Consider the following 25793-nt stretch of genomic DNA (forward strand, 5'->3'; position numbering starts at 1 on the left):
GTAATGTGCAACCTTTTTCATATGGAAACAAACTTTAGTTTTGCTTGAACAAAGGATTTGGAACAACCAGAGCTTGATGTTACAAACACATAAGAAATTAAATCTGAAATAAAAGACACATCAGTGGTGTTAATTTCTTATTTAATTAAATAAATAAAATAAATTATGTCTCTCACTGTATCATTTTAAGTTCCTTTTTGAAGTGAATCTTTTTCAAAACCAACAACAAAACAACCAAAAATAATAATTTCATTCAATGAAAATACAACCTTGCGACTATTAACAGTTCATGCCATGGAAAAAAATTGCATAAAGAAAACATATACTCAAACTCAGTAAGACTCGATTATTGCCTTTTATCTGGGCACATGATATCGCAAACTTTGACCATACACTTTTTGACAAACTCTCCCTCATACAACAGCTTCACTTTTTGATGTTGCTTTCATGAACATAGTCTGCCGGGAAACCAGACTTTTTTCATCTTCATTTTTTTTCATCATCATTTTTCGCCTTCTGGAGCTTCTGCTTTACGTGCAGGTCCTTATACTTCTCATAATGTTTAGTTTCATAGTGTCTTCTTATGTTATATTCTTTCATTACAGACACGTTAGCTCCGTTAGCACACAAGACAAACAGGTCTGTCCTTTATATTCGTGAACAGATAATCTGCCTCCCACCTGTCTTGAAAGCTCCTATTGTACATCTTTTTGCCCATTTTTGTGGAGGGTGGAATTAACTTGCCCCGATGTGACTGTAACATGGTTGTTAACTACTGTCAACAGAGAATGAGGGGCGCTTGCTGTTCCTGACTACGCGTCAATACAGTGGCAAGGCATTCTGGGATTTGTAGTATTAGCGGTATACGGTGATATGATCCCGCGGGCTTGAGTTTGACACCCCTGCGTATAGACCATATGAAAAATGTAAACAATAACAAACGCTTTGTAATGCTACTGTGCATGTGTGATCCTAAAGCATTTCCCATACTTTTTAAATCAAGCAAATACTTTTTATGTTTAGTTCAAATTGAACAGTTAAGGTGTTTTCAGAAAACAAAAAATAAACAATTGGAATTACCAGACACACTAAATAAGACTTTAAGGCAACAACTCTTAAAGAATTGTCCTTGAAGTTAAGGAGAATATTTGCTGATGAATGAAAATGTGTAACACTTGAAGTACGGAATGTTCTTAACGGGGCTTTCATGTATAGTCATATACATGTATATAACCACACATATGTATACAGTATATCAGGGCTCGACCTGAACATTTGTCCAGGGCAAGTGGTTTAATTTTATACAGTTTAATTTCAAAAGTATTGTTGCATTCAACAAAATGATCAGTATTACATATTTACAATGTAAATGCATTCATGCATTGCTACTCTGCTTCTCTCCTGCAATCCAGGAGTCACAATATGTTTTATTTTTTGGAAATCTAAACATTTTATTTTATAAGTTAGTTCCAGGTCTTGAAGGATCCATCCACTAAACAACACAGTCTTAACTTTCAATCACACAATTAAATGAAGGATTGTAACATCAATGTATGATTATTCTCATATTATTCATAAGTAAGGTTTTGTATTTCATAGTGATCAAAGACTGAATTGATTTCTCTTGAACTAATCTGTGTGTCTTGAACTGAGAGAGTGAAGAGTGTGTCATTGTCTCTCTGCAGGATGCGTGGTTGTGGTGTCTCAGATGAAGGCTGCGTTGCTCTAATGTCAGCACTGAGCTCAAACCCCTCACACCTGAAAGAACTGGATCTGACCTGGAATAAAATCAGAGACTCAGGAGTAAAGAGTCTCTCTGCTGTACTCGAGAATCCTCATTGTGAAATGGAGACAATGTGGTAAGGTCATCTCTCTGAGAGTCACATGACCGGATCCTCAGTAACACACATTCTCTAATAGTGGTTTTAGGTTAAATATCCAATATCCAAATAATTTCAAGTCTTCATTCTTGTTGTTGTCCTGATCTGATCACAGTATTTGTTTTCAGTGTGTGTAGAAATCTAAGTGGATCAAAGCATCACAGCACAAACATCATTGTGTAATAGCAGATTGAGCATCACATCATACCATTAAATAACAATCTATAGTTTTAATCAGTTGCTTTTGAAAAACACTGGGGAGGATGGTTAATAATTGCCTGGCTTGATGCAAGAATCTGAACATCTCATAAGTGATGCTCATTTTGTATCTTTCCTGAAACCAGTGAACCTTCCTTAGACAGTTAAGGTTGACTTTACAATAAGCAGTCAAACTGACCATCCAACAACTGTGAAGATTTTAATCAAATTGTCATTGCTTGAATCAAAGAATTTTCATATTACTTTTTGCAGGACACTTAAATCTCTAGTAATGAGCAAGCAGACACTGTTGCACTGTTTCTACAGAACCGGCAAAATTCTCTGTACCGTTCACTGATCTGAGACTAATATTAAAAGCATACACCAAAAACACATGTCAATCAGAACAGTAACAAGGCAGGACCTTTGCAGGGTGTGGCAGATTCAGGTCGTGTCAACCTAAAAGTCTTCAGCAGGCTCTGGGAAGCAAAAAGAGACACGTATCACGTTAATCGTCTTGTAAGAATCAATTTTACCTCCCTGTGTGTGCTGTTATACTCTCCCTGCTTTTCACTGAGGGTGTGGAGTGCTCGCCACCACTTACCAGCTTAGCACTTGACTACCAGCTTGGACTGCTTCTGCTACCATGTCTTGCAGCCATGTGCTCCTCTACTTTCCACAACGGGGGGTGTGTGTGTGTGTGTGTGTGTGTGTTTTGTAGTGTGTTCAGGCTGTATGTCGGCGGTGGTGTGAGCTTGCACTCTTTTTAAATAGTTGTTGGGATCAAGTCATTTACACACAATGCCACAGTGGACACTCAAATCTCTCACACATTTTTATCATCAGGAGAAATTTCACCAACATGCTCATCTTATAAGAAACAACTGTTAATTGTCAATTAATTAAACATATTTTTCTGGACTGTTATACTCATACCCCTTTGAGGAACTTGTGTTACTTTGTTGATACATATAAAAAGGTTTTTATCCAAGTAAATTCAAGTTTAGTCTGAAGGTTTTTAGAAAAACCTTTTGACATTTGAATAATTAAACCCTGTTCTCGCAATGAACAGAGCCATAAAAGAAGGCATGATGTTACGAAAGGCAAAAACAAAAGTTGTACATTCATCAATGTACAGCTCATTTGTATGTACACACAATGTTCTATAAGTCACATAACTTTTAGAAAATGCTGCAAAATGTTGTAAACTTAAATAAGTCATTTAAACTTCATAGTACAGATTATCATAGATATAAACGTGTATTAATCCATGCAAATTATATAAAGTGAGAGAGTAAAGTGTGTCATTATCTCTCTGCAGGTTGTGTGATTGTGGTGTCACTGATGAAGGCTGTGCTGCTCTGAAATCAGCTCTGAGCTCAAACCCCTCACACCTGAGAGAACTGGATCTATCCTGGAATAAATTCGGCGACTCAGGAGTGAAGCAGCTCTCTGTTTTACTGGAAAATCCCCACTGTAAACTGGAGACACTGAGGTAAGATCACCTCTCTGAGAGTCACATGACCTGATCCTCAGTAAGGCAGAACTGCTACAGTACATTTTGATTGTACATGACTCAAAGCAAATTTCTTTATGTGAGCCCAGTTTTTTGGGGGGAAAGAGAGAGAGAGAGAGAATTGGACTTTATGATGCCTTTAATGCATCTGTCTGGCATTCATGTAGTTGTTTGTTTGTTTATATATTTATAAACCCTATTCAACCCCTCCACACTGAATCCTATGCATTCTGTCCTCTTTCAAGTCCATTTAAGTAGAAAGTTTGGAAATCAACTTCAGATATCCAACTTGGAGTAGGTTGAGTTTATAGATACACTGATGAACACAGTGTAATTAATATCTCCATTTGAAAGTTATATTGAGAGTTTATCTTGGATATTACCAAGCCTAAAAATCTGAATATGGAAAGATACAACATGTTTCACTGCTGGGTTTTGGAGCTTGCACACGCTGTGGCTCATTAATCATTCTTTTAGTAAAGTTGTATGTAAATGTTTGTGTAAGCCAAAGTGAACTAAACATTTCAGACAGAAAGGCTGTCATTGTACTTACTTGTTTATTTTGATCACCCATAATGTTTGAAGTTTGTTCCTGACACAGCTCATTGGCATGTAGTGACACCCACACACACTTCAATAAGTTGCTCTGATAAGATATGAGCATCGGATAAATGCTGTAAATTTAATAAAAAAAATAGCTGCAAGCAGCGATGGCGGGCCCTCGCACGTTTTTTTTTTCGCTATACGGTGCCTCGAAGAAAACAATGCACGGTGGGCAAGTGCATGAAGTGGGCAAATATCAGTGGACTATTTTATGTTGTTACTGACCCATTTGGGGACTGTAGGTAAATGAAACTCCACATTTTAGACAAACGGGGGAGCTAGTGAGCCACTTAAGAGACACACCTTTGTCTGACCTTTTTGTCCACACTTAACAGCCAACAAATGTGATGTATGTGTCAACTTTCAAGTTAATCTAAGCACGCCAAAAGCCTTAAATATGCCTGAAATAAAAGTAAAATTTGACACGATGCCATGGCAACGGTGTTTGAGATCAAAAATCCGTTCACAATTTCACATTAGATTCAATCGCATGAATCCTCTAGGAGGAGTATTTAAAAGTGAAAAAATCCACCTTTGTGACTGACACACTTCCTGGGGCCTGTTGGTAGCGCTATACCCGGGACTCACAATAAGCACATCGCTGCGATCGGAATCCTTGGCCGAACAATCCATCCAATAAGACATTTTTTGCCTTAGATAGAAGACACTTCCTGTTTCTCTGAATTCGCCATAACTTAGTCGCCTCACCATGGCAGTACCGTTCGAGATATCAAAAATCACTTCGCAATTTAGCAAGTGCAATGTCTCGGCATCATGTTCACCACGGTTGATGTCAATCGCATGAATTCCCTAGGAGGAGTTTTTAAAAGTTCACCGCATGCACTTATAAAACAATCCAAAATGGCCGACTTCCTGTTGGGCGGAGCTTGAGCGAAAGTTGTTCAGGTCAATGAGACCTATATGCGTACCAACTCTCGTACATGTGCGTACATAATTGCCCGATCTGTGCACAAATGTTTGTTTTTGCATTACAGGGGGCGCTACAGAGCCCCCCCTGCCATGCCCGTATTCCAGCCTTTGCCCGAGCCTAGTGTCGCACGACTCTGACGTGTGTGCTAAATTTCAAGAGTTTTCGAGCATGTTAAGAGACCCCATTTGGCCAATGTGTGCAAAAAAAATAATAAACCTGAGCAAAAACAATAGGGCTTCGCACCATTCGGTGCTCGGGCCCTAATAAGCAATTTACACTTTACAGTATATTCCAGATCTAAAAGTGCAGTAATCCATGCAAATATTATAAACTGAGAGCGTGAAGAGTGTGCCATTGTCTCTTTACAGGTTACAGTATTGTGATATATTGGGTGACGGGTGTGCTGCTCTGGCTTCAGCTCTGAGATCAAACCCCTCACACCTGAGAAAACTTGATTTGTCTAATAATAAACTCGGAGACCCAGGAGTGAAGAGTCTCTCTGCTGGACTGGAGTATCCTCATTGTAAACTGGAGACACTTAAGTAAGATCATCTCACTGAGAGTCACATGACCTGCTCCTCAGTAAGACACATTCTCTGATAGTGAGATAGGGCCTTTTTACACCTCATGTCACTTCATGTGTTTTCTCTGATCCGATAGCTATCTGATTTGTTAAAACTGTTCCATTTATTTTAGCCCACATAAATGTGGGCTGGCGAATCGGATATCAATCCGATCTTTCTACTCCCTCCCAATATGCAAATATATTTTACCTCATTTAATGGAACACGCTTTGGTGTATGCGGTTGCTACAAAAAAGAGCATTTACTGTTTGCTGCATTTTTGCTGGCGGCAGCAGTGGATTTTATGACCCAACGAGACACCTGGGTAATAGATCGGAGCCAGCACTGGTTAAAAAACATATTTGCTTCTGGCGCGATGCACGACTCGCGAGTCACCTGCGAGTGATGTACTTCTGTTTGGGAGGAGTATAGCACTGACGTATGTGGCTTGAACAACCACATTCATTTACACCTGTCCGGTTTCATCTGAAACGCGTCCCAGACCACCTCCTGAAGTGGTTCGAACGATCGGATTTATTTCCGTCTCGAAACCGTTTCGGAGGGCATTTACACCTGGTCTTTTTACGATCGTATAGCTATGGGATCACAGAGAACATATGAAGTGACCCTCACTGAAGCAGAGGTTTTAGTTTCAGCATCAGATATCCTGAGGAGGAAAATCATTTCATTTCAGCTCACAGTATCACAGTATTTATGTATTTATTGTGTGATACACATAGTAATATAAACAGATCAGGTCTGTTTCCTAAAATTATCACAGCACAAAGATCATTGTTTAATGGGAAATATTTGTTATTTATTGATTATTCTCATATAATTTAAAATAAATATTCTGTATTTCATATTGATTATAACTGCAGTGTCTCTTTAATGAAAAATTTCCTGCTGAACTGACCCGTGCTTCCTGAACTGAGATCGTGAAGAGTGTGTCATTGTCTCTCTACAGGTTGTGTGTATGTGATATCTCAGATGAAAGCTGTGCTGTTCTGACTTCAGCTCTAAACTCAAACCCCTCACACCTGAGAGAACTGGATCTATCTTGGAATGAAATCAATGACTCAGGAGCAAAAACTCTTTGTTCTGTACTGGAGAATCCTCACAGTAAACTGAAGGAACTGAGGTAAGATCATCTCTCTGAGAATCAAATGACCTGCTCCTCGGTAAAACACATTTGTTCAAACATTCACAGACAATCAATCACAGCTCAGTGTGCTCAGCTATCACTCTCTTGCTGCACTTTCACCCAGTCCTTTAAATCTCCCTCAGGCATCCTCAGCAAACACATTATTATCAATATTAACCACAGGTGTGTGTGATCCCTATTGCTTGTTTCTCCAGACTCCGGGCTCCATTCACAACCCGGTGCTCAGCTACACACATACTTCCACATACTCCTCACCACCCAACTTAGGCTGTGGATCCCTATTAATGGGAAAGAACATTCGTCACTGCCATCCGGGTCCCTGGCCTGTAAAATATTAGCAACATTCATGCAGTGAAATTAGTGGAGCAGGTTTGTCTGTCCTAACAGATACAGTACTACCAGGGGTGAGCCAGTTTTATGACCAAGCACTCCTTTTTGAATTGTGGTGTACATTGACTCTCTCGCCAAGAGTTTTGTACAGCATGAGGCGCTCAACTCTTGTACAGCATGAGGCGCTCCTCTCCTCTAACACCTGGGACAACAAAGCTCCCAGCCCTCTGTCTGAAGTGTTGGGCTGAAATATGATATCTTAATAGTTAGCCATAAACCTATGATAGTTGCCATCCAGCACTAGGAACTGCTTCACATCCTTGTTGGTCGTGGGTCTCGGACAGGTTGCAGTCACTACAGTTTTATTAGGTTTTATCTGCAACTGTCCATGACTCAAGTGGAAGCCCAGATACCATAATTCTGCCTGTTGAGTTAACAGTTCTTTGGATTATCCTTGATTCTCTCCTGTCTAAGTGAGGAAATTGATGACACTGTATGTTGTCGGAGGATTTTGTCTATGATCCGATGAATTGTTGGGCACCAAGACCACCGGGTTACAAGAATCACAACTTTTTTTTGAGTCTGGCTGAACCACCCCAGGGGCATCTCATTGTGGTGCTCTATGAGATCTCTCCCTGAAAAGAGGTGTTCTCCATGAATGGAGTGAAGTGTATAAATATAATGATTTTAATTTTAGCTTTGGTCCTAGCTCCACCCACTTGGGAACACCACGGGGACCTCCTCCCTCTATGGGTTGACAAGGTTGAGGGAGGTGATAAATTCGCCTCTCTACATTCCCCTTACCGCCGTAGGCAGTAAAATGAGTACATTATCATTTGTCATTTGGTCAAAAGCATGTTGGAGCATCTCGCAACATGAAGGCTCTAGGTCGAACCCCCAAGAGTGATTTCCTGGAGAGAGGAATGGGCAGGGCCCTCTTCTCCCTCTAAGCTCCCTTGAGGCAGTGCTGATGTTGCCAGCTCCAGCAATGCCTTTCCAGCCAACGGTGAGCACATCCTGCACTGCAACTCTGTCCCTCACTTGCAGGACCCATCTGCACATATTTTCCATAACAACACAGAAAATGATGGACAATTTGTCCCCAGGATTAGCAGGTGGGTGAGGTGGGGACTTAGCGTTGTCTCCACACTATGCTTTTGTCCCCAAAATTGCACTATGATGGCCATTAAGGGATATTTGTGATCATACCTGTGCACATGCCTGACCCTCACATTACATGCTTCTCCCAGTGCCTTGTTTTGAGTCAGACTTTGATGGATTGAGGTCTGCTGATCTCCTGAATCCACCAACACGATATATACCCTCTTGAACACTTACCAGAATTCAGTATGTCCCTGCTCGATTGGAGGCAGCCTGTGTTGCATCGGTGTTCCGACCAGGGTCCGTAACTCCTCCAGCAGGCACTGGTCCTGGGAGCTGCTTCCTTGCAGCAACCTCACTTCTACCTCTGAGTGACCCAGAAAAAAGACACTGACACTGGTGGGGAAGGGAGGGGGTGAGGATGGGGGGTTGTCGGTTCTTGTAGGCTCTCTGCCTGAGGTCCATGCCTGAGCTCCCTGAATTTACAACTTTGAATTTACATCTGGGTGAACAACTCAACTTTTTATATCTGATGTCTCCACACTTTTTGTAGCTGCTGTAATCATAATTACTATTAAAACTTGTATAGAGGGTTTTATCTCACTTATTAACAAACATAAAATCTTGTACATGGAAAAAGTTTTTACAGTCAAATGAACTCATCATATAGCTGAAACACATACCATTTTGTACACAAAAAATATATATTTATTTAATGCTTTCATAAAATTCATAACTATGAATCTGTATTTCAGAGTAACTAAAGACTGCAGTGATTCTTTGATGAAAATGTTCATGTTGAACTAACCTATGTGTTCAGTTTATTTAGTGAAGTGTATGTCATTGTCTCTCTGCAGGTTGTGGTATTGTTGTGGTATCTCAGTTGAAGGTGCTGCTGCTCTGAAATTAAACCCCTTAATCCAGATAAAATTGGATCTGCCTAGCAAACCCGAATAAACATCATGGCAAAACATAACTTATGAAATAGACCTAAAGAAAGTGGTACATAATTGATTACAAATTACAAATTAATACCCCAAGCCTTGAACATCTGACGGAGCCCTGTACAATCCATCGTCCTGAAAAGGAACGAGAGTGGCACAACTGCAAACCTAGCATTAATCAGAGAAACAGCCAAGAGCCCCATGGTAACTCTGGAGGATCTGCAGAGATCCACAGCTCCGGTGGGAAAATCTCTCCACAGGAAAACTATTACAGTAGTTGTGCACTCCACAAATCTGGTCTTTATGGAAGAGTGGCAAGAAGAAAGCCATTGTTGAAAGAAAGCCATAAGAAATCCTGTTTTCAGTTTGCAAACATCATGTGATGAGACCAAAATTTAAGTTTTTGGCCAAAATTCAAAAGGTTATGTGTGTGGAAACCTAAAACTGCACATCACCCTGAACACACCATCCCCACCGTGAAACATGGTGGTGGCAGCATCATGATGTGGGGATGCTTTTCTTCAGCTGGGACAGGGAAGCCGGTCAGAGTTGATGGAAAGATTGATGGAGCCAAATACAGAGTAATCAAAAGACTAGAGACTGGGGCGGAGGTTCACCTTCCAGCAAGACAATGACCCTAAACATATAGCCAGAGCTACAATGGAGTGGTTAAGATCAAAGCATATTCATGTGTTAGAATGGCCCAGTCAAAGTCCAGACCTAAATCTAATTGAGAATCTTGAAAATCCCTGTTCACTTACAGTACGCTCATCATCCAATCTGATTGAGCTTGAGCTATTTTGCAAAGAAGAATGGGCAAAAATTTCACTCTCTAGATGTGCAAAGCTGGTAGAGACATATCCCAAAAGACTTGCAGCTGTAATTTCAGAGAAAGGTGGTTCTACAAAAATATTGTCTCAGTGGGGCTGAATACAAATGCATGCCACACCTTTCAAATATTTATTTGTAAAAAAAAATTGGACTCCATTTATCATTTTCCTTCCACTTCACAATTATGTGCCACTTTATGTTCGTCTATCTCATAAAATCCTAATAAAATACATTTTTGTTTGTGGTTGTAACGTGTCAAAATGTGAAAAAGTTCAGTGGGTATGCATACTTTTGCAAGGCACTGTATCTTTAATGTTTTGTTTTGTGTTTGTAACATTCTGAAGATAATCAATTGCAACTGACTTTTGTTAAACATTTATCAGCTTTAGTGGTAAATATGAGTCTGGAGAGTTAACTGGAGTTGTCAAATCTAAAATTTGAAAAACTTTATCCCGTTTTCTGAGTCTTGGTTTACAGGAGTAGAACCTGGTTTGTTATTCTACAGTATTGCAGCTCATCCAAAATTTTGATCATGCAGATTGGATTTTCTGCTCACTGTAGTTAAAAATCATTAGTTACTTTATTCTATATATTCTTTTGATCTATTTTATCAACAAGGCATTTCCACCCAGTGTTTACTTTTTCCGTTTTCTTTTGTACCATTCTATTCATTAACTGAATCATTTGACCAGTATCTGGATGATGTTATGTACTCTGGTTCCTCCACATGATTGGCTGATTTATAAGCAGCTATTCCTAATAAAAAAAGGCAGTGGTAGCTCAATTGTTTTAATGTTTTTTAATGAAAGTTCGGGCCCAGCGCTGCCACTGGTTCTGCCTTTGAGCAAGACCCTTAACCCTCCATGCTACAAGGGGCTATATCATAGCTAACCAAAAGCTGGTAAATGTAAAAAAGATTTTTACTTTTCTGTAATATACTGTAGATGTGCCAAAAATAAAGACTTTTTGTAAACTGTATGTAATTTCCTCAAGTTTCTTTTTAAATACGCACTTTAACCAAATATTAATAATACTTTGCTCTAACTTTTTAACAAAAATGACTAAACGTCCTGCCATGCACAGACACACTTATTTTCATAAACATGTCAGAAACTTACGGTATCAATTAAAATTTATTTGTATAGCACAATGGGCTATTAACAATAGCCATTATCTCAAAATTAGCTCAAAAGACATAAAGTATGCTTGTATTAAGTATGCTTGTGATCGTATAATGGTTCAGGACAATTTACAATTTGTAAAACAAATACAGTAAGAGACTGTGGAAAGAAAGACTAAATGCTATGACAGCATACCTAAAAAGGGAGAACCAGAAGGTGACACTAAAGGGCTTCCTGGGACATAAATCCACTCGACCATCAACAAACCAGAGTGACAGCATGAGAGCGGTAAGCCAGTATCCAGACATCCCAGTTCACCAAACACTCTATGCCCATGAAGCTTCCAGATCTGCTCCTTTATATAAGAAAAACTATTCATGAAAGGCTTGACTAATCATATGCATTTTCAATCTGGAGTCCCAAACACTAATTGGAAGACCGTACCCTATATTCTGAAATTCCAGATATCCTTTGTGTACAATTGATGAATTGTAAATGGCAATGAACACTCTGCAAGTATTTACGTGTATATTGTGTATATATACAGGTGATCAAAATGTATAATGCCCTTGAGCCACTAGATGGGAGCCTCATCCTTGAGACAACACCTAGATGCTGCTACAAAGTGAACATTCAAGTAAAACCTCGTATGACATGACTAATACAACTGTTGGCATAAATAGAAAATGTATGCACTGCATAAACTTTAATGAATTCTAAACTTGTGTCTAAACTCTGTGCTAAAGATTGTGTCTAAACTTGCACACAAAGTTGATGGTGTTGACAGGGACCCTTACACTTCAACCCCGGCTCCGAAAAAAGGTTATAATACAATGCTAGCAGTAATGCCGAGTGAATTTGCAAATTCTGCATCAAAAGTGTTTTTTTTTGTGATTTGAGCTAATTCAACTTTTGTGGAGAGGAACATAAGGAATGAAACACCTGTCTCTTTGACTATACCACAGGAGGTGCATCATGTAGTGGTGGAACACACTTCCCTCTGCTCTTAATGTAGAACTCATGGTAAGTTCAAATGTGCCACTACAAGCCTATGTTCTAGAGCTTGGAAATTCTTATGGCAGCATCACTATTGGAGATGAGCTGTACTTACAATTTATAGAAACGGACCAAAAGAGGAGTGAGAAGCCCTTGATCATTTGAGGTGAATCTATTCTCTGATGCAGAAGGCGTTTGAAAAGAAAGGAGTGATTGGCAGGGGGCACGGTGGCTTAGTGGTTAGCACATTCGCCTCACAGCTCAAGGGTTGGGGGTTCGATTCCCGCCTCCACCTTGTGTGTGTGGTGTTTGCATGTTCTCAGGGGTTTCCTCCCCCGGTCCAAAGACATGCATGGTAGGTTGATTGGCATCTCAGTAAACTTGACCAGAGTGTGTGTGTGCCCTGCGATGGGTTGGTACTGGGTGTATCCTGCCTTGATGCCCAAAGACGCCTGAGATAAGCACAGGCTCCCTGTGACCCGAGTAGTTCGGATAAGCGGTAGAAAATGAATGAATGAGTGATTGGCAGACATTCTGACATTTCACTTCTCACACAGTTTACCAGGGGTTTGAAGTCCTGATAACCCAGATTCGCCTTAAAATTTTGCTAACAGACTTGTCACAGTCTAACTTTATTTTAGTTTGCTTTTCAAACAAGCATGACAAGCAGCTTAAAGAGAAATGCATGAATATTCATTTAATTACACCTCCCATTAGAGTGCAGAGCCAAGTACATATTTCTGTTGATCAGAGATTGGCAGCAAACTAGGAAGCACATAAAAGAGCTTGAAGCTGAGGTGACTAAATGCAAAGCTGCAGCCATCCTCAGTAAAGAAACTGGGATGTGATTGACCAGGCACCTAAAAAGAAAAAGGGAATATATATATATATATATATATATATATATATATATATATATATATATATATATATATATACTGTATATACCTGCTGAACCTGTTATTCAATGTGACAAAGAATGTGTTTTAACCTGTTGTACTTCTATAAAAATGAAAGTGAAATTCTGAAACTTTACAACCTTTTAAAAGTGCATCAAGCTCAACATCAAGAAACAGCAAGGACTGTTGACTAAAGGTAAAGTAATTCTCAATTTTATAGAAAATAAATATAAACTTGTCTATGTATTACAATAGGACACCTGCACAAAGTGAACTATGTTTATCTGAGCAAAAACAAAAAAACCTCATTAATCAAGTTTCTCCATTCGTTTTTCATGAACTAAATGTACACCCACAATGCAGCGTTTAAGCACTCTGAGTAACCTAAAGGCGTTTGTGCTTGTTTTTCATGTGAGCTGTTTGTTGGTGTGTGAAATTTCAGCACAAGTTGAAGTGTGTTGTGAAATCACAGTTTAACACCTCTGAGGTTTGCTCTTGCCATTCACTGACGCAGTGAAGTCTTCTACTATGCCACCCTTAGTCACAGTGCGAAGGCTGAGGTTCTTTTTCACAGATGTTTTATTCTATTGGTATAGACATCAACACCAGCACAGTAGAACACTTTTGCCTGCTTGTGAGCTAAGAGAGGGGTTATAACGTGCACCTTCTTGGTTGGATGGCACACGATACAGGTAGAGACAGCCCCACCCTTGACAATCACATTTGCTCCATCTCACCATGTGGATGGCAAACAGGAAGCGGCCAAACAGGAAGTTAGTGAGTGCTAATGAGTGCTGAGTGCTAATGTACACAAGCGCCATCTAGTGGATAAACATTATGGACTGGAATCTTTGACAGCAACTACAGTGTATTTTAAATAAAAATTCACAACTAAGAATCAGCAGTTCAGATGAATTTTCTCATGAACCCAATAACACACCTAAGCTACTTAATATGTATAGATGAACAACCCAACATTTTGTACAGTGTACATTAAAAATGATTGATGAACTGATGCTTTGTCACTTCTTGGTGTGAAAATCTTTTCACGAATCTGGACTAAATGAAGAATGTAAGGGATGTGCTAAATTATAATGATATTCAGACCCTTTTTATCATTATTATGAATTATTAATATTATTATTATAGTCCTTCTGACACAACGGTTTCAAAGACTGAAACGGTTTCAGAGATGGCGGTCTTGCATGAATGCAGCATTTTTGTGTTTTATGTTGTTTGAAGATGTATATGAATAATAAAATAAATGAACTTGCTTATGTATGTGTGTGTCGTGGCTCTTCAATATCCAGCTGTTTCTCTATGAAGAACGAGTGCCATGGATCCTCCTCTTACACTAACAGAGGGAGACACTTTATCTGGACACAAGTAAGAGCCTCTGTATAAACAAATATTTGTCTGCAAATAAATGTACACAGTATGTGTATTGGGGAATTATTTTAGCGCATTGATTTGGTGATACAATATATTTTTTTAAATATTATTTGAGCTGTAAGATAGTACCATGGGTACAAAAAGTAGAAACTATTTAGAGTCAGATGAGGTGAGCAAAAAGAACAGGAATTCAAACCAAAGTTGTAGAATCTTTGGTTTGACTTGTACTACCTTATTTTGTTTTCTCTGTGTATCCCACATTCATTCACATACAGTCAAGCCCGAAATTATTCATACCCCTGGCAAGTTCTGACTTAAAGTTAATTTTATTCAACCAGCAAGTTTTTTATTGATTAGAAATGACACAGGCGTCTCTCTGAAGATAATAAGACGATGTACAAAAGGCATCATTGTGGAAAAAATCATTACTCATCTTTTATTTACATTTGAACAAAAAGTGGCATGTCCAAAATTATTCATACCCTTCTCAATAGTCAATAGAAAAGCCTTTATTGGCTATTACAGCAATCAAACGCTTGCTATAATTGCTGACCAGCTTTTTGCAAGCCTCCACTGGTATTTACTTCAGTGGAGAACGCGATCTGATGAGCAAGATGAACTTTCTTAAGTAATTTTCTCGGAATATTGGCTGTTGTGCCTTTTGAGGCAAGAGGAGGGATGTTTCACCATCATCTCTGTCTTATCATAATCCAACCAATATTGTGTCATATTCTAACTTGAATATAGAGAGTGTGGTACACCAGTGCTTAGGATGGCAGTGGAGGAGGTGTTTTTACCAAGTATAATATACTGTGGTCTGTTGTTGAAAATGAAAGTTTAGATGCAGAGAGCTGTGTAAAGTTGCTATTTTCCAAATGACTGAGGGAAGAGTGAAGGACTGAGGTAATGGCTTCCTCTTTGTACTTGTTGCATACTAATGGGGATCCAATGATGGCTGAAGCTAGGCTTTAAGCTGAGAGAGGACCAGTTTCTCAAAGCACTTGGCATGTGGCATAAACGATGGTGTAAGAATGACTAGACAGATGTCACTGAGCACTGTTTCAGCTTTGTGCTTTGTTACTGGCACAACACTGTTGGTTTTGAAAAAGGTACAGACAAATTCCTCAAATAACTACAACAAATAAGTTTGTGAACACTGACTAGCTGCTCCGGACATTCTCTGAGCACCTGGCCTAGATACAACTGGGGCTAGCAACCCTGCATATGCCAACAATGGCCATCCACTGTAGTAAGAATACCTGAGCTCCTCAATGACCCACTTTATGGCCAGGGCTTCCCGTTCAACTTCAGAGTAGCATTTTTGGCAGCTTCTGACTGATGTACTGAGGTGCCTGTCTGCACTACGAAGGGGAGAATAAAGTCGTGGGAGCGGACTGGTGAGGGCTTCCTGGAGCTGTCGGAATGGCCATTCCGTCTCTCTGGTCTATTTCACTTTGTCCAGTTGGCCTTTCTTTGTAAGGACTGAGAGTGGGAGACTTTAAAAAAGAAGCTAAGCACAAATCTACGGTAGTATCCTGCCAACCACAAAAAGGCATGCACCTGTTTCTTGGTTGAAGGACGAAGGTAACCACAGATGTCTTTTTTCCTGAGGCATCAAGAGACCCTGGCCGATGTGGTACCCGGTTGGCCCAAATAGCCTTCCTGAGAGCTCCCTGGACCTCTCCTGGTGGTGCAGGTGGTTCGACCAGGTGAAGTAATGTATAATCACACCATCTCCATAGGCAGGGTATTGTCGGTGTGCTCAATGCGCGATATCCATTAGCTGTTGGACTTTTGCAGGCATTCTGTGGAGAACAGTAGAACCTAGTACTGCCAGTGGCCTGGGGCAATGCTGAAGATGGTCTTTTCTTTTGCCTCTGAAGCCAATGCAACTTGCCAGTATCCTTTTTTTAACTTCAGTGTGGGTATATGCTGGGCTTTTTCAAGCCCATCCACCAGATCAAGGTAGCAGGTTGAAGTTGAAGTGATTGACCAGGAAGTAGCTGCTGGGGCAGAGGGTGCAGTAAGGCTGTGGCACCACTTTGATGCTTCTCTGGCCCAATGTCAGGGGACCCAATATGGCCGCTGCTTGACCACCAATACTAACCACTAGGACTATCAACGGGACCTGCCACTGAAATTTGTCAGGCTTGGTAGGGGGACAGGCCACTTTAGTCCTGCTTGTTCCCCTTGGCCAATGTCCAGGCTAGCGGTGGGACCCCTGAGCCCAATGGCCTTATGTTCCTTGTGGAGAAGAGCTTGCCTGAACCGGTCCATGACCAGCTGGTCCACCATCTCAACCGCTGTCAAAACGTCACCAAACAGTATGCAGTACGGTACCATTTGTACCCTGGCAATAACATGGGCTGATAGGACTTCTTATGAAACCTGGCCACAGCATTTATGGGGAACCAACAGAAGCACATCAGAATTTATTGCATTTACATTTAGCCAATAATAAGCCATATGGGCCTCCCCAAAAAGCAATAGAGCCAACGAGCCAGTCCTCTCTATGGGCAAAATGCTCGAAAGTCTAAAGATAGGCTTTGACGTCATCATCCCCACTTACCTTAGAGAGGGCCAACTAGGCCTAACAGCCAGGATTGGAGAGAGAAGCTTCTTTATTGCCGTCAGTCCAGTGGTCAGGGTTGTAGGCTCTTGGCCAGCTCCTTGGTCACTGCCTTTTGCTGTAAACTGGATTCCATGATGTGCTTGAAAACCTGCTCCATTAATTAAGATAGGTGGTTGTGGGTGCTGTGTTCTATGCCCGCATTCTCCATCACTGTGGAAACTGACTAAGGGTTGAACACAGATGGATCCGCGTCAAGTTGTGTGGTATCAACAATGATTTAATTACACTTGGTGAACAGAAAGTATATGTTGCCTGCAAACAGTTAGAAATACACCCAACTGCGTTTAAGGAAAACCTATAACATCAAGTAAATATCACTTAGGAGTGGCATAGATGGCTCTATGCCACTTAATGGTGGCATAGAGTAGAGCTGGTTTAGGTACCGTGACAGGACCCAGGAGGCTTATGGTATGCGCAGGTAATTCTGATTCTTTTTTTTTTAAATAAATGAAATTACTATGAAATTAGACAAGGAATCTGCTGACTTTCAGTGCACAAAATTAGACACACATTAGACACACATTCAGAAACTGCTTTTGACTGACCCTAATTTCCTTATCTAGACCATTTTATAAAATATAAGTATTATCCAATGTTGTGCAAAAGGATAGCATTTTTAACATAGATAACATAAATTTCTAATAAATGTCGTGTGTATAACTGACAAGTCTTCATCCTTCTTTTGGTTCATGTTGAAGTCGAAAAAAGTCAGTTTCAAAAACAAAAATTATTTGCCCTACAGACACAGGAAACAGAATTGTTGTTTTTAGATGTGATTTCCATTCTCTGTTAATGTTAATGAAAATTCAAGAAACAACCAAAGTTGTATATTGTTTTTCAGTGTAACCCAGATAAGGAGACCAGATTCACCATTACCCAGCTGTGTCTCCATGAAGAGTGATATGTCTATGGATCCTCCTCTTGTATTTAAAGATGATAAGCCTTCACCTGGTAACAGGTAATAAGGACTTTTCATAAACTTTGTCAAGTCATCTCATAAAACATGTGCATTATTGAGTGTTGTGCAGAAGTGTATTTCTTACCCATAAACAATATACAGTATATTCAAAATAGATGTTTATCCTGCAGAGATGGGGGACTCCATTCAAATGGCTTGACTCGAGTCAGACTTAAGTCGCAAATTTGAGACTTGAGACTTGTTTGAAAAATATTAAAAAAAGACTCGACTTGACTTGACTTTGACTTGACATTCACGACTTGAGACTTACAGTACTTGTGACTTGCACATGTGTGACTTACTTCCACCTCTGCTATCCTGTAGTAAAATACCCCAACTGTCCCTAAAAGCTTGGAGTCAGTTTTCAAGTCAAGTCAAGAAGCTTTTTTTTTTTCATTTCAACCATACAGTAAATAGCAGTGCAGAGTGAAATGAGACGATGTTTCTCCAGTATCATGGTGCTACATCAAACAAAGACAGAGTTAAGGCCTTAAGTAATTCTGACCTAGCCATATAAAGTACATCTGTGCAACCTGGTGCCAATAGTGCAAGACAAAAGACAAAAATACAGTGCAAGACAAAAGACAGTGCAAACAACTATATGTTATATATTACATTTGCAGAAATACTGGAATGAACACTTAATATAATAGCAGCAGTTATATATGGTATTGTAATGAATTGTGCAAAATGGCAATTGACTGAAATGTGCAAGACAGCAGGTGTTAAGTTTAGTTTTATAAAATTAATAAAGATTTTTTATTTATTTTATGTTTTTTACGTTTGGGGTCACTACAGTGGATCATCCAGTCCACAAATTTTATCTTGCACAGGTTTTTTTACCTGGTGCTCTTCCTGATGCAACCCTCAAATTATATTTGGGCTTGGGACTGAGATTTACCTCCGCAGTTGCTGGGAGAGTGTGGGATCCTGCCACTGATCCACCAGGGGACCTATGACATCTTGATACAATATTCTGCTTTATTGGATATTTGTTGTTTAAGCATTTACAGTGGATAAACAAAATACAACGCTATTAACAGTCTCATATTAATCCCATGCTAAATAGCCAAATCGTCTGTGTTTTCCAGTGACTATTATTGTTATTAAAATTATAAAAAAATAACTAAATTTGGCAATATTTGTATACTGTTGTTTAGTGTAACCCAGGTAAAGAGATCAGACACACTGTTACCCAGCTGTGTGTCCATGAAAACTGATATGTCTATGGATCCTCCTCTTGTATTCAAAGATGGAGAGTTCTCATCTGGAAACAGGTAATAATGACTCTGAGCTTTTTATTTGCTTGTATGTGCAACAGATTAACAGTGTTCTCTCAGGAAACCTCATTTAGGACGTGACCATTCAGCAAAAAATCCATGGTCAAACATTCAAACTGAGGCCTGTAATAACACATCCGCAGCAGGATTTATATACTTAAACTTTTGATTAGTATAAAAGTGAAACTCTTACTGTTGTACTCAATTATTATATTTATATAATTATATTATATAATTTGAGTGTAGCTTTTTAGGGAACTAGTTTCAATAACTGAGCAAAAATAAACAATATGTTTGGCCATACTGTGTCTGAAATGTCAAGCTATTTCTTATCTGTGCTGATATGCAGTATATCCAAACTCTTGTGGATATACTCTATTGTGAAGTATTTTGGAGAATAACACTTCTGGGAATCAGAGCTGGACACCGAGCATCTGAAAGCAAAGACTCCTCATAGTTAAACCACTGCGGATGAAAAAGACAACAGTTAATTTTTATCTTGTGTTGAGTGGCCTTAATTATATTTGATTGACACTTACTGTACAGTATATACCTTTATTAAATGTGTTTGAAAAATAAGCATTAGCATCTGTGCAGACATTTGTCTAATGACAAAATTTATGGCAATAAAAATATAAAAATTGTCACGAAATCTCTATGATAAGACAAAGATAAAAATATTGAATTAAAAGCAAACAATGAGTTTGTGTTGTGTCTTTGAGCAAGAGTCATTCAAACTTAAGTTTTTCTGTCAGGCAGCAGAGGCAGAGCAGGCAGGACTGTGGTCAAAAAGTACGATGGTTTATTGGTTAACACACAGACAATCAGACAAAACTAGGCAAAGATTAAGGCTTGGCACATCCAAAAAGAATATAATACGAAAGAAAGAAAGTAATACTTCAGGTTTGCCGTTTGTTTAAAGTCTGTATTTATACACAGTGTCCTGCAGAGGAATGGAAGCAGAAAGGATGAGAAGATCAAAGATCCAGGGTAAGGTCAATGAGTTTAACAAACACATACTGTAGACATTTAACTCAAGAAGAATTACAGACATTGTGCTTGATATCTCACAACACATGTCGGTTACCATTTTACAGACTTAAGGATGTAACTACTGAATCTCAGCTTCAAAAGAGATGCAGATCAAATCTGCTAAAGAAGTTCCAGCACATGTATGTGGTGATAACAAACCAGGGAAACCCAACACTTCTCAATGAGATCTACACAGAGCTCTACATCACAGAAGGAAACAGAGGAAAAGTCAATAATGAACATGAGTCGAAACAGATTGAGGCAGCATCCAGGAGAGCAGCGACAGAGGAAACACCGATCAAATGCAGTGACATCTTTAAGCCCTTATCCGGAGAAGACAAGCCCGTCAGGAGCGTTCTGACAAAGGGAGTCGCTGGCATTGGAAAAACAGTCTCTGTGCAGAAATTTATTCTAGACTGGGCTGAAAGGAAAACAAATCAGGATGTTCATCTCATATTTCCACTTCCTTTCAGAGAGCTCAATCTAATAAAGGATCAAACACTGAGTCTGATGGAGCTTCTTCATTTCTATTTTAAGGAGATAAAAGAAACAAACATTTCCAGTCTGCACAAAGTTCTGTTTATTTTTGATGGTTTGGATGAGTGTCGTTTCCCTCTGGATTTCCAGAACACAGTGAGAGTGTGTGATGTAACTGAATCAGCATCAGTAAATGTGCTGCTGATAAACCTGATCAAAGGGAATCTGCTTCCTTCTGCTCTCATCTGGATCACCTCCAGACCTGCAGCAGCTGATCAAATCCCCTCTGAGTGGTTAAATCGAGTCACAGAGGTACAAGGGTTCAATGACCCACAGAAGGAGGAATATTTCAGGAAGAGGATTAGAGATCAGAGCCTGAGTAACAGAATCGTCACACACCTGAAGTCATTAAAGAGCCTTTACATCATGTGCCACATCCCAGTCTTCTGCTGGATTTCAGCCACTGTTCTAGAGAGACTGTTGTGTGAAGCAGGGAGTGGAGAGATGCCCAAGACTCTGACTCAAATGTACACACACTTCCTCATCATTCAGACAAACATCATCAAGAAAAAGTACACAGAGAGCAGAGAGGCAGATAAAGAAATGGTTCTGAAACTGGGTAACCTGGCTTTTAAGCAGCTAATGAAAGGCAACCTGATCTTCTATGAGGAAGACCTGATGGAGTGTGGCATCGATGTGACAGAAGCATCAGTGTATTCAGGTGTGTGTACACAGATCTTCAGAGAGGAGTTTGGGCTTCACCAGAGTAAAGTGTACTGCTTTGTTCATCTGACCATTCAGGAGCACCTCGCAGCTCTGTATGTGCACCTGACATTCATGAATGAGAAGAGAAATGTCTTTAAAAAGACAACAAACTTATTGAACCTGAAATTTACAATCTCAGATGTACACAAGAGTGCTGTAGATCAGGCTTTACAGAATGAAAATGGACTTCTGGATCTGTTCCTTCGCTTTCTTCTGGGTCTTTCATTGAAGTCCAATCAGATCCTCTTACAAACCATAGTGAGTCACAGAACACGTAAGTCCCAAAGTAACCAGAAAACCGTTCATTACATCAAGGAGAAGATCAGAGAGAATCCCTCAACAGAGAAATCCATCAATCTGTTCCACTGTCTTAATGAACTAGAAGATCATTCTTTAGTTGAGGAAATCCAAAACTACCTGCAGTCTGGAAATTTTCAACAAACTGAACTTTCTCCTTCTCAGTGGTCAGCTGTGGTGTTTGTGTTGCTGACATCAGTGCAGGAACAGGATGTGTTTGTCCTGAATAAATACATTAACAAACACCATAAATCAGATGATGTTCTTCTGAAGCTCCTGCCTGTGGTTGCAGCTTCCAGAAAAGCGGAGTAAGTAATGCTGAAAAAATGTAGAACATTGTGACAGCATACATGCAAAAAACAAGAATTTTGACAGACCTTAAAAAGAAAACAGAAGTGAATTATTTTAACTATACGGCCAAGAGTATGTGCATCCCTGATCATCGTCATCATTCGAGGTCAGAGAGGCTAGATTGAGATGGTTTGGTCATGTACTGTACATAGGAAGGAGAAGTTTATATTGGTAGAAGAATTTTGGAGCTGTGAGGTATGAAGTCAACTGGAAGGCAAAAGCAGAGATATATGGATGTGTTAAAAGAGACATGACATGACATTAATTGGTGCGAGAGTAGAGTATGTCAAGGATAGAGTTAGCTGGTAACGCTGTGGTGACCTCTAACTGGAAAAGCCAAAGTTAAAAGAAGAAGAGCACTTTCAACTTTTATGTGCTGCCGCAAAGCAGCCTTGTCAAATACAGTGTTAGATAATTCATTCATTCATTCATTCATTCATTCATTTTCTACCGCTTATCCGAACTACCTCGGGTCACGGGGAGCCTGTGCCTATCTCAGGCGTCATCAGGCATCAAGGCAGGATACACCTTGGAAGGAATGCCAACCCATCGCAGGGTGCTAGATAATATTAGAGTAAAATAGTGGAGAACGGTTTTGCAATGCAGACCAACATGCAGCAGTGAAACCAAAATAATGTGAAATTGATTAATTTACTATTAACTGTAAAGTATATTATTCATCTAACATGAAAATGTCCATCAAACAAGTTTCTGTTATCACTAAAGATTTAACTGCACCAGCTGCTTTTCCTCTTTTGATAAGACAATAATTGCAGCATCGCGCCACAAAGAAACTACAAAGTTTATCACAAATGGTTTAAATGTTGAGTAAATATCTCCTTACAAATACAGTATTTCATCATTTTCTCTGTTTTTATTACTGCACTTGTCTGTGTTCATCACATTACATTCTATTTCTAGCGATTGCACTGAAACTCTAGAGGCCATATTATTCAGTATAGTGACACTTTCATGTCGGTTCATTACAACTACAAAGTTCCCCGCTTAAAAAATAATAAGACAAAAAAGCACAAAGCATATTATATTAAAAAGCAGAAGGTGTAAAATTCTCTACTGTGGAAAACTTACTGAATATTATAGAGTGCTGAAATTGAAGGCTCCTTTCATTAGTCTGAAATAAATTACATCATACAGAAATCTATACCATGCCACCATTATATACTGGTTACAGTTTTAAGGATTTTTATTTTATAATAGCACATTTTAAATGTATCCCTGTTTAATCTCATGTTAATAGTCCATTAGTAGTATAATAGTAACCAATGTAAATAGTCCAGGAATCTAGTTATTGTGAATGAGCTGTTGCTATAGAAATGACTATCAGAACAAGTGCATGTCAGAGCTGCTGTTATAAAAAATTAATCAACACGTCTGATCAGAATCTAAAATCATGTGTTCTGTGGTATAAATGTCTCTAATCGTCATTCAGTAAACACACATTACACAACAAATATATGTTGAACCATGTTTGCACAATTCTTTTTATTTAAGAATAATAAGATATTGTGTTATTGCATCATGTATTTTCTTATTTCCTTTAGGTTTAAAAATTGTGATCTAAATGAGGAAAGTTGTGCAGCTTTGGTCTCAGTGCTCAGCTCTGAATCCTCTAATCTAAGAGAACTGGATCTGTCTGAGAATAAACTCGGAGACTCGGGAGTGAAGCGTCTCTCCGCTGTGCTGGAGAATCCTCACTGTAAACTGGAGACACTGAGGTAGGATCATCTCTCTGAGAGTCACATTTACTGTAGCATTTGTTAAATAAGTTTTATGATTGTACGTGAAACATAAACGTGTCTTTTTCTCTGAGCCTTTTTTTTTGTGGTGGAGAGGGGATCCAGAAGGAGCATGGTTGCTCAGGATACAGGATGTGGACTGATTCCACACTGACATGTCCAGTCTCTCAATGTCCATGACAGAGTTTTCAAACCATTCTGCATCCCGTATGTCCTCAAATCTTTATTAAAAAAAAAAAAAAAAAACATATTAATTGAAATGGTCCAGTTTATTGTCAGTTTAATTCCACTGACGACTGCAATTGTACAAAATTTCAGAAGACAATGTCAGAATGGAGCAGTTGCTCATCTTTCAAGGCTCCAAATTTAACATTCTAAAACACATAACGTGGCTTAATGTACTAAACAACGACCAGAAAAACTCTTCTCTCATGTTTATCTTGTCTTAACCTGACCTACTGATACATTCTACAGTAAAAATAGGCAGAAAGTATACATGACTTGTGAGAACCAAATCACTCACACAATGAGTTTATGTCTGTCTGGCATTCAGATAATCGTCTTATCCGTTTTCCTGTAAATAGTATGGATTTGGTCTTTTATCATCACTATTATTACAAAGACATGGACAAGAGTAAAAAGGTTTACAATTTATTGTACTGCTTTGCAACAGGACCCAACACTCTTGAATTTCTTACACTGAGTTTGTATAAACATGATTCAAACAAAGAGATAAGGAAAAAACATCGTAACTCACTGGCTACATTACACCGCCTGATCAGGCAAGGTGCAACCTTGAGTCTGACCAAGCTGGTTGAGTCTCACCACCTCATTTTCAGAGCATTTTGACCTTCTTTGGTCACGTACACAGATGGGGAGAACGTCTTCCTTTAAAATTTTCCACCAGAGATTTTAAAGATAATTTGCATTTCCAGCAGCTGTATCTGTAGATAGATAGATAGATAGATAGATAGATAGATAGATAGATAGATAGATAGATAGATAGATAGATAGATAGATAGATAGATAGATAGATAGATAGATTGATTGATTGATTGATTGATTGATTGATTGATTGATTTTCATTGAGGACTGTGATGCCATCACTACAACTGCAGTGACTTTATAATGAAGAAGTTCCCGCTGAACTGATCTGTGTGTCCTGAACTGAGAGAGTGTGTCATTGTTTCTCTGCAGGTTGTGTGATTGTTGTGCATCAGAAGAAGGCTGTGCTGTTCTGATTTCAGCTCTGAGATCAAACCCCTCACACCTGAGAGAACTGGCTCTGTCTGAGAATAAAGTCAGAGACTCAGGAGTGAAGAGTCTCTCTGATGTACTAAAGAATCCTCATTGTAAACTGGAGACACTGAGGTAAGATCATCTCTGTGGGGGTCTCTGTGTGCTCGTTTTGGAAGTTTGAGGTTGTAAAAAGTTGATTTTTAAGGCTGACTTTTAAAGAAGCATATTTGCTTTACAGCAAATAATCAGAATGAATTAATGCAGCAATGTTTAAATGTTTAGAAATATTTTTCTTTATTTCTACAGTAATATGAACTAAAACATCCAAAAATCCTAAAGGTAGACAGTAACAGAATCCACTTAAACAAGTGAGAAAAATATTATGCTTGGTCATTTATTTATTGAGGAAAAAGATCTAGTGTTACATATCTGTTAGTGACAAAATAGGTCTCTTCAAACAATGGGATAACAATGAGGTGAGCATGACCATCCTGTTTAATTTAAAGAAAGGGGATCTATTAAAAAATAATCTTCA

The 25793-nt window shown here is 39.1% G+C and overlaps 1 protein-coding gene and 1 long non-coding RNA gene across 2 annotated transcripts in view; both read left to right on the forward strand.

Moving 5' to 3' along the window:
- LOC113637266 overlaps positions 1-25793 on the forward strand; it is a 45421-nt gene that overhangs the window by 13092 nt on the left and 6536 nt on the right. Inside the window, exons 13-28 of the mRNA XM_047808241.1 lie at positions 1686-1859; positions 3400-3573; positions 5497-5670; positions 6659-6832; positions 11336-11471; positions 11731-11820; positions 11930-12005; positions 12199-12286; positions 14389-14464; positions 16676-16806; positions 17944-18060; positions 19221-19337; positions 20280-20330; positions 20438-22219; positions 23825-23998; positions 25217-25390. Of these exons, the coding sequence (XP_047664197.1) occupies positions 1686-1859; positions 3400-3573; positions 5497-5670; positions 6659-6832; positions 11336-11471; positions 11731-11820; positions 11930-12005; positions 12199-12286; positions 14389-14464; positions 16676-16806; positions 17944-18060; positions 19221-19337; positions 20280-20330; positions 20438-22219; positions 23825-23998; positions 25217-25390 (3708 nt within the window). The remainder of the gene's footprint in view (positions 1-1685; positions 1860-3399; positions 3574-5496; positions 5671-6658; positions 6833-11335; positions 11472-11730; positions 11821-11929; positions 12006-12198; positions 12287-14388; positions 14465-16675; positions 16807-17943; positions 18061-19220; positions 19338-20279; positions 20331-20437; positions 22220-23824; positions 23999-25216; positions 25391-25793) is intronic.
- On the forward strand, positions 13122-18054 carry LOC113637265. The gene is made up of 3 exons (XR_007139355.1): positions 13122-13274; positions 14389-14464; positions 17944-18054. It is a non-coding gene; the product is annotated as an uncharacterized LOC113637265 (long non-coding RNA).

The sequence above is a fragment of the Tachysurus fulvidraco genome, chromosome 24 (assembly GCF_022655615.1).
Source record: "Tachysurus fulvidraco isolate hzauxx_2018 chromosome 24, HZAU_PFXX_2.0, whole genome shotgun sequence".
In the NCBI taxonomy this organism is placed as follows: domain Eukaryota; kingdom Metazoa; phylum Chordata; class Actinopteri; order Siluriformes; family Bagridae; genus Tachysurus; species Tachysurus fulvidraco.